The sequence below is a fragment of the Pyxicephalus adspersus genome, chromosome 5 (genome assembly GCF_032062135.1).
Source record: "Pyxicephalus adspersus chromosome 5, UCB_Pads_2.0, whole genome shotgun sequence".
Classification (NCBI taxonomy): domain Eukaryota; kingdom Metazoa; phylum Chordata; class Amphibia; order Anura; family Pyxicephalidae; genus Pyxicephalus; species Pyxicephalus adspersus.
This window is the reverse complement of record NC_092862.1, coordinates 101,253,483-101,270,079: the sequence shown is the minus strand read 5'-3', so window position 1 is coordinate 101,270,079 and position 16,597 is coordinate 101,253,483. Positions and strand designations below refer to the sequence as shown.

The 16,597-nt window shown below is 36.9% G+C and overlaps 1 protein-coding gene across 1 annotated transcript in view; it reads left to right on the top strand.

Moving 5' to 3' along the window:
* The window catches only part of ULK4 (unc-51 like kinase 4), a 309,023-nt gene that overhangs the window by 66,241 nt on the left and 226,185 nt on the right, over positions 1–16,597 (top strand). The window contains exons 18-19 of the mRNA XM_072412276.1: positions 9,388–9,495; positions 13,924–14,007. Coding sequence (XP_072268377.1) covers positions 9,388–9,495; positions 13,924–14,007 — 192 coding nt within the window. The remainder of the gene's footprint in view (positions 1–9,387; positions 9,496–13,923; positions 14,008–16,597) is intronic.

Genomic DNA, 16,597 nt, shown 5'->3' with positions numbered 1-16,597 from the left:
TTTTGTACCTTTCCTTTGTTTCTTTGTTTTTAAAAAATCCATTAATAATTTTCCTTCTGAATGTAAATTTTTATTTGCTATTAGTTGGCAAATGTTTTCAATACTGGACCCAGGTTAATTCCATCTTTGCCAGATTACCCAGGTTCTCCCATCATAGTGTATCTTCTTTAGTTATGGAGAGCTTTAATAAATCAGGCCCCTTATTTTAAGTTTAAACTTCACACAAACAGCTAAATACACAGTTGTAATACATAATTGGGATTGTCCTTCATGGCAAAGGATTTCTATTTAGTTCTATCCAATCTATCTGTTCTAAAATGTCACAGCCCTTCAATGGCACATCCTGCCTGATGCTTTCACTAACTACCTCTGCATGTTCTATAGAGTTGAATGAAAAACTAAATGCGTGTTCAAGAATTTTTAAGCATATGCAAGCAGTTTTTGCAGTGTCCCCCCCCCCCCCCCCACAAATAATAACAGACTAATAGGAGCGAGGCAGTGAGCGTTTGTTTACCCCCCTCTGTTCATTAAAGGTTCACTGGAATCTGGCTTGCCAATGAAAGTAGAGGGCACAGTGTTAGCCCCAGAACATTTTTTCAGCCGAGAGAGGGGAAGCTGTAGCCGAGTGGTAAAAAAGTGAGCGGGGCAAAACACAGCAAATTTAGTGCTCCCATTTTTTTATGCCACAGGTATCTAGTAACCCCTACTTTGGCTAACCTATTAATTTGTTCCAACTTTCTAATGTCTGGCTTATTAAAATGTCCAACTTTTCCATCTTTTTGTATTATGCCCAAACTGTTCAGTGCTGTGTATTTTAATCCAACTGCATAGTTTTCAATGTTTTAATAGTGTAATCCCTTGTAGTAGTGTAATATTGTGATCAATGTGGTGTAACAAGTTAGGCTTAGTTCACATTAGCAGTAATAAAAAAAAAAAGCGAGTCCCATGCTTGCTCAGATTCCCTTTTCTTTCATAGGCTCACCGTTCCATCCAGTGTTGATCTCATTTGGCATCCGTGAGATTGAGCACTTTTTTTACATTATAGTAAAGCCCATGATGATACATTCCCGATGTCCAGCATTTGCAAAAGGAGCAGCCCACAGCCACCTGGGATATGTAACACAAAGACAGTAAAAGGCAGTAAAGACGGAAGGGAGGGGCCCTCACCCAAAGAATAAAAAGAAAAAACAAAACACATTTTTCTGTTAAAAGAGGAATGTCACCCTTTATATATTGTTAAAATGTGGTGTTGCTTTAAGAGCATCATGCAAATGATAACAGATGGGGGCAGGACAGTCAGGGTCCCCCCCCCCCCTTCATCACCCTAAAAACTGCGTGTGAATTTTATCCACCCACAGTGTGATAGCTGTGTGTGTAATGTCTGCTTGTCATATTCTGCAGCCTAACAACTCACCATGTTCAATCCTTTAGATCTCCTAAATTGTTGGTTGTAATGACAAGGGACTCTCATAGCTGCTAATAACCATAACTTCTTTAAAGAATTTCAATATTTGGGGATCACAAGTTTAAAAACTATTTAACATTTGGGTTGCTGTTTTATAAGAAAGTAGAGCCAAAAATTTAAAATACAATATAAGGACCCCCAGAGGCCACTTACATAGCAAGCAGCATTGGGGTGGGGCCCCTAAAATTTTTACCTACCTTTCACCAAACTATATTTGTAATACTATTCTACACTTTTTGCTTCTGTTCTTTGAACCCCAATTTATCCGGAATGAAGAGGTGCAGAAAACTGAATATGTAGGTACAAGTGGGGAACAGATGTAAAAACCCCCCTAAAACCTCAAAAACCTCTGACCATCAAACTTTCCGCTTCCCTACCTTGAACCTTAATTTCTATAGAACAGAGAGGTGCAGGTAAACAAAAGTTATAGGTGCAAGTGGGGGAACACGTGTGGCTAACACCCCCAAACTGTCATCTCCATGGCATCATTACAACAAACACGCTGCCCTGTTTCACATGACTGTACCCTACCAGTACCTGATTCCCAATTTTGTTTTGATAGGCAGAGATTTTTTATGTTCTAATGATAACATAGTGATGCAATTTTAGGGGGTGTTATCCACAGACGTTCCCCACACATTTTCAGTTTCCTTCATCTCCCCATTCCAGAGAAATTGGGGTTCAAGTGTTAGAAGTGGGCAATAATGTGTAACATGGCAGTGCGTTTGCCATAGTAATCACATTTATTGGGGGGAGATTTTAGCGGAAGGTGTCCCCCACTGCACCTACATTTTGGGATTTGTACACCCCATCACTCTAGGGAAATTGGAGTTAAAAGTAGAGAAACAGACAGTATAACATAGTATGACAGTAATAGATTTGTGACAGGTAGGTATCAATTTAGGGGCTCCACCCTATTGCTCCTTTCTATATTAGTGGCCCCGTGGGTCCCTAATTTACATTTTTAATTAAGGACTCCTAGGCGCTTTTGAAACTGCACTCCCTATGTTGTATTTTCACAAGTTTTTACAATTCTGATCCCCATATTGCATATTTTTGCAATTGTGGTTACTACTCACTATGAGTTTTCCCTGTGCACCCTGAATTTCAGGTCATTATGATGTACAGTTTAGGAGATATGAAGGTTTTACACAGAGAGTTGTAAGGCTGCCAGATGACATGCAGTTACACACAGACTGCTCCGATGATGTCATTACACACGCTCACTGGGCGGATACTTTGTTACATTATGTTTTTTGTTTTTTTCTCAGAAAAAGACTCAGAACAGCTAGAGAATGGGGGAGGAACAGCCTGTGTCCCGATCCCTTTATAGCTGTGGTCTTATCAGCTGAGAAGGGAGTAGCCTCTGCATTGTCTGTTCAGAGGATTAGGGCTGCTGATAAGACCCAGGCAGGGCAGCTGGGCGGCCTGCCCACCAAAAACGGGCTGGGGAGAACTGTGGGGCAAAATTTCCCTTCCCTTTTGTACAAACTAGACCGCCGCCTGGGATATTAGAAAATAACTGATAACACAGTAAAAGATGATCAGAGGGGTGCTGTAGTAATAGGTATGCCACAAAAATACAGGAAAAACAGACCCCCTCTATATTTGTACCTAAAAAACAATTCTGTACATGTATATTAAGGATTATTTCAGTTGAATCCATACCAACACCACTCTGTTCAGTCGTTCAAGTGTTTGTGAAGAGGGTGGAGATAGTAATTACTGAATTGAGTTGATTGCTGTAAAATTGATTTGCCAATATCAGATAATGATAAAAGGTTTATTTTGAAAAATTGTCTTTGGACCTAGAATATTACATGTTCACATGCATGTGAGATAATGCCATTGTAATTTTAAAATGTATGAATTGTGCTAATCAGTATATAAATAAAGATTTTCACAATATTCCACATTAAGCCCACTGTTAAGTTGTTTGTGATAAAACATACAACCTATATCAGTTCTTCCTTATATCTGCTGCCTGAAAAGACATAGTAACTGACTAGCCTTCGTTTTTTCTTTATTATTTTATTGTTCATTTTCTTTAGCTTGAGGACAGATGGATGGCTATTATGGATAACTAACATTCAGCTTTCTGTTAATGTTAATTATATGCATTGTTTTATTGATTTGGAAAATAATTTTATCTTATAATGTCTGTTACATGAAAGTAATTTGTATTGTCAGTCATGTGAAGTACTGTCCACTTAACCTGCTGTCTGAGCATCGCTCAAGGACGACTCAATTTTTGTTAGAAGTTTTGACCTTTCAGTAGATTATCTACTCAATACATTGAAGGGGAGGGAGATATTGATTTCAGAAGGTCATGCTTTATAGACTTGTCACGTGCATGGAATTTATTTCTGCACGGTACTTAATAATTAAATGCTTAGGTAGGTAAAGTCTGCAAGAATAAAATGGTGATGAATTGTTTAATTGGTTAAGTTTTCAATATACCACTCAGTAAGACGTAAACAGTTTATTTATTGGTGCGTTGCTCTAGCTCAGCGGTCGCCAACCGGTGGTCTGCGATAAAATTTTGTTGGTCCGCAGCTCTGGCTGGTGCACCCCCCTCAAAGGGGTCAGGGGGGTACTTGTATGTATGTCCCCCGTACGCATTACAGGCTCAGGGAAGTGGGGTGGGTTGTGTCTCTGGACACCAACCGCCCAGTCTCCATTCACACCCTCAGACCTGCATCATGACATCACTATGGGGAAGTTTTTTCTCCTTTGAGTGACACCCAGCTACCCTCGCATGCAGAGTCTGGAGCCAGTAAACTTGGTGGTCCGTGGGTCCGAAAAGGTTGCTTTAGCCAAAACTTTTCATTTTGGATAGAGTAAGTATTAGAACCTTTCTGGCTTTATTTCTGGCTCAGGGACAATTTAGCCTCCTGTTTTGACAAGGTTATCATCACATAAATCAAGGTTTCTTTACCAGAGTTCCTTTTTATTTATTCATTTTTATAATCTAAATGCAATTTGTTTTTTTGATTTGTCACATTTAGAAAGTACTTGCATGCCTACCATTACCACCAGTTTAAATCCATGAAATTAGAATCAAGTGTTCCATATAAAGTTCAGAACCTTTTTTGGGATTAAACAGTTGAAAGCTGCCTTAATTTAACTTCAGACATCCAGGGTCTAACCTGCACGGTGTGTCATCATGCCAAGATTGAAAAAGCTCCCCAAGGACCTCAGAACTAAGTTGGTGGATGCATTTGAGTCTGGCAAGGGATTTGAAAAGATTCCCAAAGTGATTGAAATAAACTACTCAGCCATAAGGAAATAATTTACATCAAAGAGCCTAAAAGTCACCAAATTATGAGTGAATCAGGCAGTTCATGTAAAGAAACTTACAAACATCATGCAATTGAAAGAATTGCATGAGCATACCATAACTAAAGTGTTTTCAATCCTTTAGTCATAGTCCTTTAAGAAATAGTCATTATTGCATCTTCATTGTCCATAGGCTGGTAGTGGAACTTCACCAGACTGTATTGCAACTCACAAATAAAACATCTGGCATATATGTAATTTAAAAGCATTCAGATATGCATAAAAAGTGCAAATAAACAGATAAAACAGCATTCTCTATCTAGAAAGAATTGCAAAACTTGAGCCCAGCAGACCCATCACTTTTATTTTTACATCTCCAGCCACATTTTATATTGATTTTGTGTTAAATACAAAATTCTGCACCACCATAATATTTATACAGGGCAACTGTAGGACCTGGCTTTCATTCCAACTTATTTTCATTACAAATGCCAATTTATACATCTGCCCCTCTGTACATAATTTATAAAACAATAAATAGAAAAACTGTCCATGTTGGCAGGAACAGCTAGAGAGGTTTCAGATCTCATTTTACATTACAGTTTAGAAAACAAGATTTCCGATCTGAATACATTTTCTTTCTTTCCATCTGCTTTTTTACATAATAAAAATGAAGGCAGGTTAGAAAGGTATTACCTGTCTTTTTGTCATGTGTAAGCTGCAAATTTAAGGATAGCTGTAAAGATACATTTATATCAATAACCTGTGTATGTGTTTAAAATCTGCTATCTTTAAATATTTTCTAATGTGATGGAAGTGCACAATGAATGCAAGGTGCATTGCATATTCATTATGAACAACTGTGCTGTAGTGTTGTCTTGCCACTTTTAGTTGTGTTCCAAAATGGCATGAATAAAGTATGCCATAGGCATATTGGGATTCTCCCAAATCCTGCCGGACCCACAGAGGTACACTGTTCTGTTCTTTCAATAAAAACCATCAAATCTACCTCAGCTGGCTGAATATTTTAACAATTGCTGCACATGGATACAGTGTTATAAAACTTTTCTCAGGAGGCTTTTTAAATATTTAGTAATATTTACTCGAATGCCAAAGCTTTAAATATTGTAATATTTTTTTCCTGCTTACCTGATCCTGCAACAACAAATATTTAGATGAACTTGTAAAATCATTTCTATAAATATGAGTTTGTTTTAACACTTTTAGAGCAGCTTTTTACAATATACTTGTCTTAAAGTTTCACATTCACCTATAGATTTTGCATATAAATTGATTTGTTCATTACTCTTATGTTTATTTAGCTTAGTAATACAATTTTTACTATTTTTCCGGGGGCCACTTCAGTCCATTTTTGGGGCTCCTGGAAAGTTAATATTTACGTCCCAATTAATACTAAATCAGTAGACTGTCATATACTTCTATTTGGGTGTCAAGCTGATATGTTAGACTTTTCAAGTAACCTAAGTTCAGTGCTCGTTATTTATTTATACATTTTTTTCATGACATGTCTACTTTACTTATTGCATTGGCGGTTGAAAAGTTGCAAGTATTATGTCTTGTGGAGAAATCATTTTATTTTTTTTTTTGCAGACTACCTGATAAGTATGCTAGGAAACAATGTATTCAGTGTTGGACATTGGAAGGTGCAAAGTATGCTACTGCACAGGGACCCAACAGGGGGCAGTTCTGCACAGGGGCCCACTGTTGGCTTTGTTTACCACTTTCCATGTTTTACACACACTTTCCATGTGCACTTTACCTTTAGATATATATTGCTCTGATGGGGTTTTGTTTGTTATATTTGGTATGGGGGCACATCAGGGGTCTTTAGCTGCCGTTGTGCTAAGCTGGGCTTTTATTGTGTTCCTTGAAACTGTAGGAAAAATGGGCCATCTCCAGGCATGCCTGCTTTAATTTTTTTTATTTGCTATATATGTTCATTTCAAGGAACTGAAAGTTTAAATTTGGGTACCAAACTTTACTGAAGGGCCTTGAGGATTGAGTTTAGTTTGCACAAATATCTGCAAATAGAGTAGAACCTTGATTATCCGTCAACCACAGGGATTGGCCGATTCCGGATAAGTGTAGTTTCCGGGTAACTGAGGTTACTCTGAAACTGAGGTTTCTCAGCCATTCAGCACTAGACTTGATTGGGTAGACTTGTCCCCATTCACCTCTAGTGCTGAATGGCTAAGAAAGGAAAATCCTGATGACGCTTAAGCCGCGGAGCAATCAGCGGAGCTCTGCTCTGCTCTCCTGATTGCTCCCACAACCCTAGCAGAGCTGTGGTATGTGTTTTTGGATGCAGAACACATGCAACAGTTTTGCTGGGGCTGCAGGAGCAATCAAAAAAGCGTAGCTGTTTGGTGGCAGTGATCTGAATTTTCCAGTTATCTGAGTTACGGTCATCTGGTTTTCCGGTTATCTGAGTTACAGATAACCGGGGTTCCACTGCATATGCAAAATATAGATACAGTCTCTACTTTCAATGTAAAGAATTTAAGCTTTTTTTTCTGGTTGGTAGGTATGCTTATAATCCTTGTATTGTTTGTTATGTGCAACTTTCCTTGTGCATCTTGTCTTGGAAGCTAGTTATGGATTCCTTAGAGTGGGTGCCAGTTTGGTTTTGCTTCTAGAGAAATGTAACAGTAATAAAATAAACTTCCAGTTTACTTAGATATCGCTAATATGAAAATGTGAATGTTATAATGCTTTGCTGTGCTTCATATAAGGAGTCATTTTGTGTAATAAGGCACTAGCAGTGATTCCATGTTGGGAGATAATTCAGCAGCTGATGATCACAACACAAGAAACTTGGTATTCTGCATTTACAAAAAGATTCTACTTATAGTTTACACTGTGACCTTACAGTGTGTCAATTTGTAACTGAGCCCACAGTTTGCTTGCATCTGGTCCTTCTATAAATCCATGGAGGAACCATGAAACCAAATGTGAATTTTGGTTAACTATGCAGCTAAAACGTATGCACAAGTCAAACCACAAAAATAAGTGTAGAAATGGATGACAGTCAATGCCCCCTTTTGCCACATACCAAGTCAAATGAATCTGTAAAATGTTCTCATTTTCTAGATAGGGTTATTCACATCATGCATAAAACTTTCAAGTTCACAACACAACAAGGTTTACCATTGTATTTAGAATAAATAGTTTGCATATATTGTGGTATGACCTTGTTCTTTTTTTGTTTCTATTCTTTTTACTTTTCTCCAGCACAATGAGCCTGATTTATTAAAGCTCTCCAAGGCTGGCGATAATACATTTCACCAGTGAAGTTGGGTGATCCAGAAAACCTGGAATGGTTTTCTTCAATGTCATTTGCTAGAAAATGTTGCTGGATCACCCAGTTTCACTGATGAAAGTGTATTCTCTCAAGCCTTGGAGAGCTTTATTAAATCAAGGCAGGTAACAGCAGTTGGCCATAAGTACAATTAGGATCAGGTGATAGTGTTATTTTAGAATCTCCGGCATCCCTGCTGCTTGCCTTTATCTAGCTTGAAGACATTTTGCTTTCATTTCTTTGTCTCAAACCAATCCACCTTTAAAAAGTTTCCTTACATGTTTGCATGTATTCAGTGTGACTGTGTGCTTTTAAATGCCTTATACAGGTTTCTTAAGTTGGATTCCTTTTTTTGTAGTTGTAAAAGTCTAACTTCAGAGCCCCCCCAGCATGGACTAATACTGTCTCATGTGACATCCGGCAAACAGTTGTCCAAGCGTATGCTACCTAGTAGTGTAAACCATTGTAAACAGTTACAGAACATTCAATGAAATCAGTAATTGCATCCTTGGTTTTTGGCCACCAAGCATAGATTTCTCTCTGTTTGCAGGGGATGCTTTGACTCAAATCTACTTTTCAATTAGAATGGTTCATTTGATTTACCTACTCTGTTTTGGCACTGCTTTGGGAAATAATCTAGAGATTACTAGAGCAGAGTTGTGTCTTCTACTGAACAAAAGAGAAAAAATGTTTATCTACCACAAGTTGGGAACACATAATCCACCTCTATGGATTTGTTGCAGCTTGTGTGTTCCCATATTTAGTATATGCACTGTTGTGAATTTTGTTTTACAGTATTTGGCCAGTTTTGGCCAGTCTCTGTGCATTCTGTTTAGCGACAATCAATGACCTTCTTGTGCAGGTAGCACTATACCCATTTGGTGATGTAATGTGGAGCTGTATTGCATCTTTCAATGATTGCAGAGAAAAGGATTTTCCAGTGAGAGCAAATGGGTTATCAAAAATTAATCAATAAGTAAAGTTAAAAATGTATTCCGTTATTTGACATGTTTTTACTTTAATTACATTCTGTTGAAAGTTCTCTGTTATGTTTTTAAACACTGGTTACAGTATAACAAATCAAGTTAGCAATTTGCAATTAATTGCTGTACAGCTATGACAATCTAATTGTTTTTAGTATACAAGATTTACTTTGACCGCCTCTAATTACCTGTGTTTAATATGTATTTTATGCCATTTGTAAACATTTCTGGTATAATGTTTTATTTTTGACTTTATGAACAGTATAATGTTGTTTTCTATGCAGATTAGTTTAATGATGCTATTTTCTGTTAATTTATGCAAACATTTAATATCTCTGCAGGCAATCACCTTACTGACTGAGCTGATTAGAGACAATTTCAGGAACAGCAAGCTAAAACAATGCTTCTTGCCTTCCCTTGGAGAACTCATGTATACCATTGCAGTTCAAGTGAGTTAAATTTTTTATCTGTAATCATGATTATCATTTGAAGGCCAATGTGTCTTGCATAGGGTAGTAGGCTAAGTAAGCTCATTTTTGCACCTAATATTTGATCTTGCTAAGCACAAGATGATTTTTTATTTGTATCAGTGACCCGATACCTAAACCGTAGAGCTAAATGTGGGTGTACATTCTTTGTTTTATGACCATAGCTTCAAATATCTAGAAAGCCCTAGTAGCCAGCTTAAATAGGTTCTGTTCTGTAACAAATCGCAGTGTACTTAACAAAAATTTGTATTTAGCCCAACTCCTTCCTTGCCCTTCTTTGTTCACAAAATAATTGTAAAAGTCAGCAATTCTAAGCAAACACAATTTGCATTCTGCTTGTAAATATTGGGTCAGGATCTGTTTTATTTTTCGACATGCTAGATCTTACCATGTACTTTAGGGGCTACAACATCAAGTTATGGCATCTATATTTATTGTATGCAGTCTAAACCTCAACAAAAACAGTTTACTAAGCTAAACAAATGTGGCCAAACTCATTTCAAGTTCAGGAGCCAGTCACTCAGTCAACAGCCACGTTTAAGGACACAAGTAACATTTCTTCCATTGACAGCAAAGACTCGTTAAGTTTAGCCAAGTTTAGCTGCTTGGTTCCTGAGATTTATATAGCTCTGAAACAAAGCACATCTTAGAAGAACTTAGAAGATTAGAAGATTCATAGCATGTGTCATCCTGATGAATTAACAGTACTCAATTTTCTGTGCCAAAAAACTAAACATGAAACAGTAGCATCAACAAGTTGAAAAAAACACAAAGTAATAATAATTGTAACAAGAAGCACCTGAATAGTTAATGCTAGGAAATAATTCATGCTCTGAAACACAGGGTACCATCCAATGATTTCAGATACAAATGACAAGATCATTATCTTCGTAACAATTCTTGCCAAACACTGACAGAAGTTAATGGTTTTCTGTTAAACTTGAAATGTGTGTTTCCAGTCTAGGGTTACCTTTTATTGAGCAAAATATTTCACTGAAGCAGCAGTTTGTGCTATTCAATTCTCAATCGATCTTTATACTTCTTCGCAATTCAAAGTCAAACTGTGAACAAAGCAATTGGCATACAACTTAACCACACATTTTAGAGACCCATGTAATTACAACAAATGCTTCTGAAAAGTAGCATCATTTTATAGCTTTAAATTGTGTTATTTACAATTATGTAAAAGTTAATCTATTCTAAAATGTTAACTTATTGAGCACTATTTTTAAAGCAGTATATCTGACATTCACTGAAACGTTCACTTGTGTAGAATCTTACAGGTCCATTTGTTTTAATGGCAGTAATTGATTCTCTACCCAGGAATGTCAGTTTCACTGCTTTATAAACAGACCCCAAAGTGTAATCATTGGTGCAGCTTTATTGTACTGTATCCCAGCCACAGCCCCCTGCAAATTCTAATACTCCCTTGTCCCTGATTCTGAAAGATCACCCATGAGGCCAGTTTGCCACTTAATAAAACCTGAGACAGGCATATTGTATGCTCCTAATTCTGTTTTAAAGACCCAAGCAGAGTACAAAATCTCTATAAGGAATGTGGCATGCGTGGTCCCAGCTCAAAAGTTTTTGACAAGTAGCCCAGTTGTGATAAAAGCGTAATTAAAAAAAAAAAGGGACTGGAATACTTACTTTTCATGGAGACAGTTGTTTTCCAGGGATCCTGTAGTGCCTTACAGGTGGGTCCTGGGACACAATTCCTGAGACACATTAGTGGAAATCTGCAACGGGGACCCAGACAGCATTAAAAACTTGACAAAAGGTTTAATTCTTCCCTACTTTATCCAAAACCAAATTTTTGGTTTGATATATATTTCAAGTTGTATAGATTCCTTAAAATTATCATGTCATATATATATTTACTTTTTTCCATGCCCATTATAAGTTGGTCTATACTCTAATGTAATACACTCCTCTTTTGCAAAGTTCCCAAAACCTAAACCAGCGGTCCCCAACCTTTTGAGCCACCAAGTTTACGGACTCTGGATTGCATATGCGCGGGGAGCCATGTGTCACTGAACAAGGCACTTCAAGAAAAGCACAAAGCGTGGGGAGCTCAAAGGGGAAGAAACAGAGTGTTGTCATAATGCCAGGACCTGCCAACTCTCCCATCGCAGGTCTTAGTCTGCAATGGGAGAGTGGGTGGGTTGTGTCTAGAGATACAACCCGGCCACTGCTCTGCGCCTGCAATGCATACGGGTGACATGGTCTGTTTCTCTGGCCGGTGCGCCCCACCAGCGGGGTCCTTCTCCTGACACCGCTGGTGGGTGCACTGGCCAGAGCTGCGGACAACCAAAATTTTCTCGCTGACCACAGGTTGGGGACCGCTGTCCTAAACAACTTTGATTCAGAGAGTTTTAGGACACTATGAAACAAACATGAATATACATTTGTGTAGATATCTTATTTGTATAAAAAGATATGGTCCTTTACCTAAAATAAACTTTAATCAAATAAATTGGAAAAAACACATGTAATAGTATTGGATAATTTTTGAATAAAAATTTTGTTCTCTGGCAGAGCTTCAGAAAGTAGAATATTAGCATCTGACACTTCTGGGAGTATTGTGGTTCCCTTATCCCTGCTGCCCTGGTGGTATACACACATATGACACAGCTGTTGGGGGGAAGTGAAGACCTCATACTGAATTTCACAACTGGAAGTGTCATATGCTGGTTATTCTGACAGCTCTCTGCTGGAGATCAGCAGCTCTTGCTTTGCAAGTCAAGTGAATAAGACGTTCAAATTTAATTCTAAATTTAACATTTGTTTTTTTTTTTTTAAAGCTCAACTAAATCCAAAATTGAACAAGGCAAGTTCTAACAGCAATATGTGTATAAACAATTATGGCCCAGCTAAAGCTACCACCAGCGGCAAAGCCCTAAGCTACTGTAACAACATGATGGAATCCTACTTATTAGTCTCATCTCCACAAATTAAGGATAAGGGATGGAACAATGCTGATTTTTTAAAACTTGATTGGTGTAGAGTCCTCCAGTTTAAAGTTCAATTTCAGGGTCACAGATTTTTCCAAATGGTGACCTGGCAACACCTGGTTTAGATGGTAACACCAGCCAAAAACAATTATGCAAGCTGATTTTTGTTTAACCTGAAAGGATTTGTCCTGTGTCCCTTTACCCATATGGATAATCTGACTAGGGTGGACCTGTAGACAGGTTTACTAGTTTAATTAGGCTCCACAAAACCCAGTGAACCATTTTTCTAAATGGATCAATAATTATTTAGAAAGGAGATTCAAGATCTTCAAATTATTACCTAGTTTCCTATTAATAAAAGAACTGATTGATTCTAAGGTGATGCATGTTTCTGAAAACATTGTGGTTATTGAATTGGGCATGTTAACCTGATTAAAAATACCTTCTTGTAAAGACGTGTGTTCATCGCAGTATTTTCAAAAATGACTAAAACTTGTGCTAAAACACGACTCTTGATGTAGTCTGCTTTGGTTAGCATATATTGATTACAAGAAAAGTTTACAGCAGTTTTATAAAAAAAAAAGCGGCAAATTATATAAAAATGTGACTGCATTGCACCACAAATCTTTAGGGCCAAAGTACTTGCACACTGCACTTCAGCTTATTTCCCTCTCTCTCCAAAGGAGAATATATGATGGACTACACAATAGATGTTGCACTACATTGCACAGCATCCCTGCATTACAGTAGAAACTGTATGTAGTTATTAGGAGGCAGGACTTGTAGTTAACAGAAAGTATGTGGTGAGCATTTATAACTCCTCAGTCTGTAACCCAATCAACCCAGTCAACCCAAAGGCACATAAGGTCTTAAATCTGTATGATTAGATATACAGATACAATAACAAAGCTACTTACTGTTTTTTTTTCAATGGTAATATAATATATATAGTGACTTTTTATACTTTTTGCTGTAGCTACAGTAAATACTTACTTGTTTTAACAGTTTTATTGTTTCCCCTTTTAACTATCATGAGAAAGAATTATGAGAATAAATATACAAAAAATAATGTTTTAGGGAAAAAAAGGAATGGTATAACAGCATATTGTGATATTTAAGAACTGAAAATAACACATTATTACTCTAGATTAAAACAGTGTGTTTCTTATTCTTATTTTTTTAGCACAGAAATGGGTTAAAATGTGTAGTTACTGGTTATTGTATATTTATTGGCTAAACATATTGCTGATTTCAATGTGCAGATGTACTATTGTGCTGTAAAAAATACAGAAGTACTGAAATGTACAGTCTTTGTCCATGTACTAATATATGCAAGTGTAATCTTTGCAAATTATGTTTAATAATTGTAACTCTTCAATTTGCTACAGAGTTTGGCTTACAGTTATTTATCACTCATCCTTGTATTTTATTACAGGAAGAAAAAAAAGATCACCCCAGAGAGATCTGGACGGTTCCCCTGGCTGCCTACACTGTGCTAATGAGGTGCCTTCGGGAAGGGGTAAGTCTGCTTTCTTGTCCTCCCTAGAAATCCTCCACTGTAATAACCCCTCCGGCATTATGTGAGAACTGTAGCCTGCAGCAGTGCAGTATCCTGTCAAGCAAGTATAGCTCTGGAATTTAAATAGCACTGAGCAGGTAATGGACCACTGCATGAAAAAAAAGAGATACATTTACTTTTCCCCACAGCTTAGAATTAGCACGTTGTTAATTAACGCCAAACTTAGACACAAGAACTAAATATACTTTTGAGACAGAATGATACAGCTGATTATTACTACTCTTCTGGATTGACTGGTCATGAACAAGCCACAATCATATAGAGGTCCATCGATTTCAGTAGCTATAAAATGAAATCACATGTTGAGGATGTTTGCGGTATGACAAACAACTCCTGTGAGGCCCTATAAAGTGCAGATTCCCCGAGTCCTATGCAGCAGTTTCAGCTTTTAATGGCTTACATCTTGCATGTACTTGTAAAGGTTTTGTTAAACTATTTTCCTTAAAGCCGAAATGTTAGTCCCCTCAGCTCAGTGAGATAATAATGATGAGATGAGAATGATGTAGAATCACTATATAAATAGATTGCTGTAATAGTTTATAAAAGCCAATTTGACATAGCCTCTGCTCTAGGCAAAGCCCAGGGCAAAATGCATGTCTCCTTTGGCAGGAAGAATCCTGATAAACATTGTCCTTTTGACATGATTACAGTTTGCAGATGAGTAAATGTGAAAAAGACTATGAAGGCTTAACACTACACAAGAAAATATTAAAACCTCATTCAACCTTTTAAAAAAAAACTATTCTGAGAGTTTGGACTTCATCCTAGAAACTGCAATGAACATTTAGATGTCTGCCAATGTGTTAGTTAGCTATCTGTGTGACACAGAGGCTTTGGACACATAAACAACCTTCTAATAACACTGTCTAACTTTTTTTTATACTGACACAAGCCACTGTTTTACATTTAACAAGGCTGCCCTAAACTGGCATTTTAGGAAACATTAGACACTTTGCATTCAAATCATTTACTTCCTATCATTTATCCCTGTTTAGTTATGACATAAAAAGGTCACATGCAACAAAAAAATATTAGAGTTATCATGTATAGTCCACGGTGACCATACGATTCCTGTGTATTAAAGAGCCAAATAAAAATGTTTGATATCAGTCATTTCAGTCACCAACTGGCTTCTCATTTAATTTTGTGATTTCATCATTAGGCTCTTTGTACTAAAGTTTTTTTTTTCCAGATAGAAGAAACATAAAATATGTGATCAAAGTAATGTACTAAAGTTTTTTTTTTTTTTTTAAAAAAGCAGTGTCCCATTTCACCCACAACATATGATATAATATCCAAGATAATATCTCAGATATCTAACAATATCGTGTTATGAACTGCTTGACGCACTCTTAGTAACTGACACATCTACCACATTGGTGCAAGTGATCATTTAGATATGCAGTGCAGCTTCTGGAATGGTTGTTGGGTATATCAAGTAGATAATGGGGTTGATTTTTTTTTTTTTGCACATGTAATAGTATTCTTTTCAAAGTAAAGTAGCTTTATCACATTTAAGTAAAATGATATTTGAAAGTGATGTTCTCTTTTATAAATAAACCCCCTCGTGTCTAAAAGTAAGTGATATACAGACTATTGAAACAGAATCTTACATTGCGAAAATAAATATAAATGGATTCACAGTAATTCTTGGTCACTAGTTGCCCATATTTGGAGGCCAACTAATAAACAACTAGGTTGCAGAAGCAATTAGCAATAGATTAATAAATAAATGATAATCTGCATGGTCTGAAGTAATCCCAATTGAAATACTTTTGGATAATATATGAGACACTTTACATTTCTTTTCAACGTAAATGAGCAGGATGCATGCTAATGTTTTATTAATGCAGAATTATATAAAGTTAGTTGTATAGTTGATAAATGTTACCATAGAGTTGCAGATTATGCGACAATTGTTTTTCTCCACATTTAATTTAGACTGGCATATTGCTAGCACAGAGAAGCCTACTAAATCACAACAATTACAGTAATATATAATGAAACATAGTCTCCTGGTAGATGTAGGATAACTTCTCTTTTAAATGAGTTGTTCTTCATGAACTACTGCCCTAATTGTATTACCAGTGTGGAAATACTTATCTGGAGCCCAACCCAGGTAATGAATGGGTTGGTGTTATTATATGGTATACAGAACCATCCATAGGAATGAATAGGGAACTGCAGGTTCAGAGATTAGTCTGCACTGTTTGAAGATACAAACTGTGAAAGAAGCTGTGCAGTTCCATGTCTCTGAAATAGGGTTGTGGATTAGTATTTACAACCAGATGATCCATTAAAAGGTGGGGAGGGGGTGTTGCATATTGCACTTTAAAAGTATCTGTCCTTCAAAGCAAGGGAAGGAGGGGGCTCATTTAGCACAGTACTAGGTTAGGACGCCTCCAAAAGACCACACTACACCTTTGTAGTGTGGTGTAACTTTTTACATTTGTTTGACTTATGTATGTATATATATATATATATATATATATATATATATAAAGGGTGTCGTTCAAATCATGTAAATTGC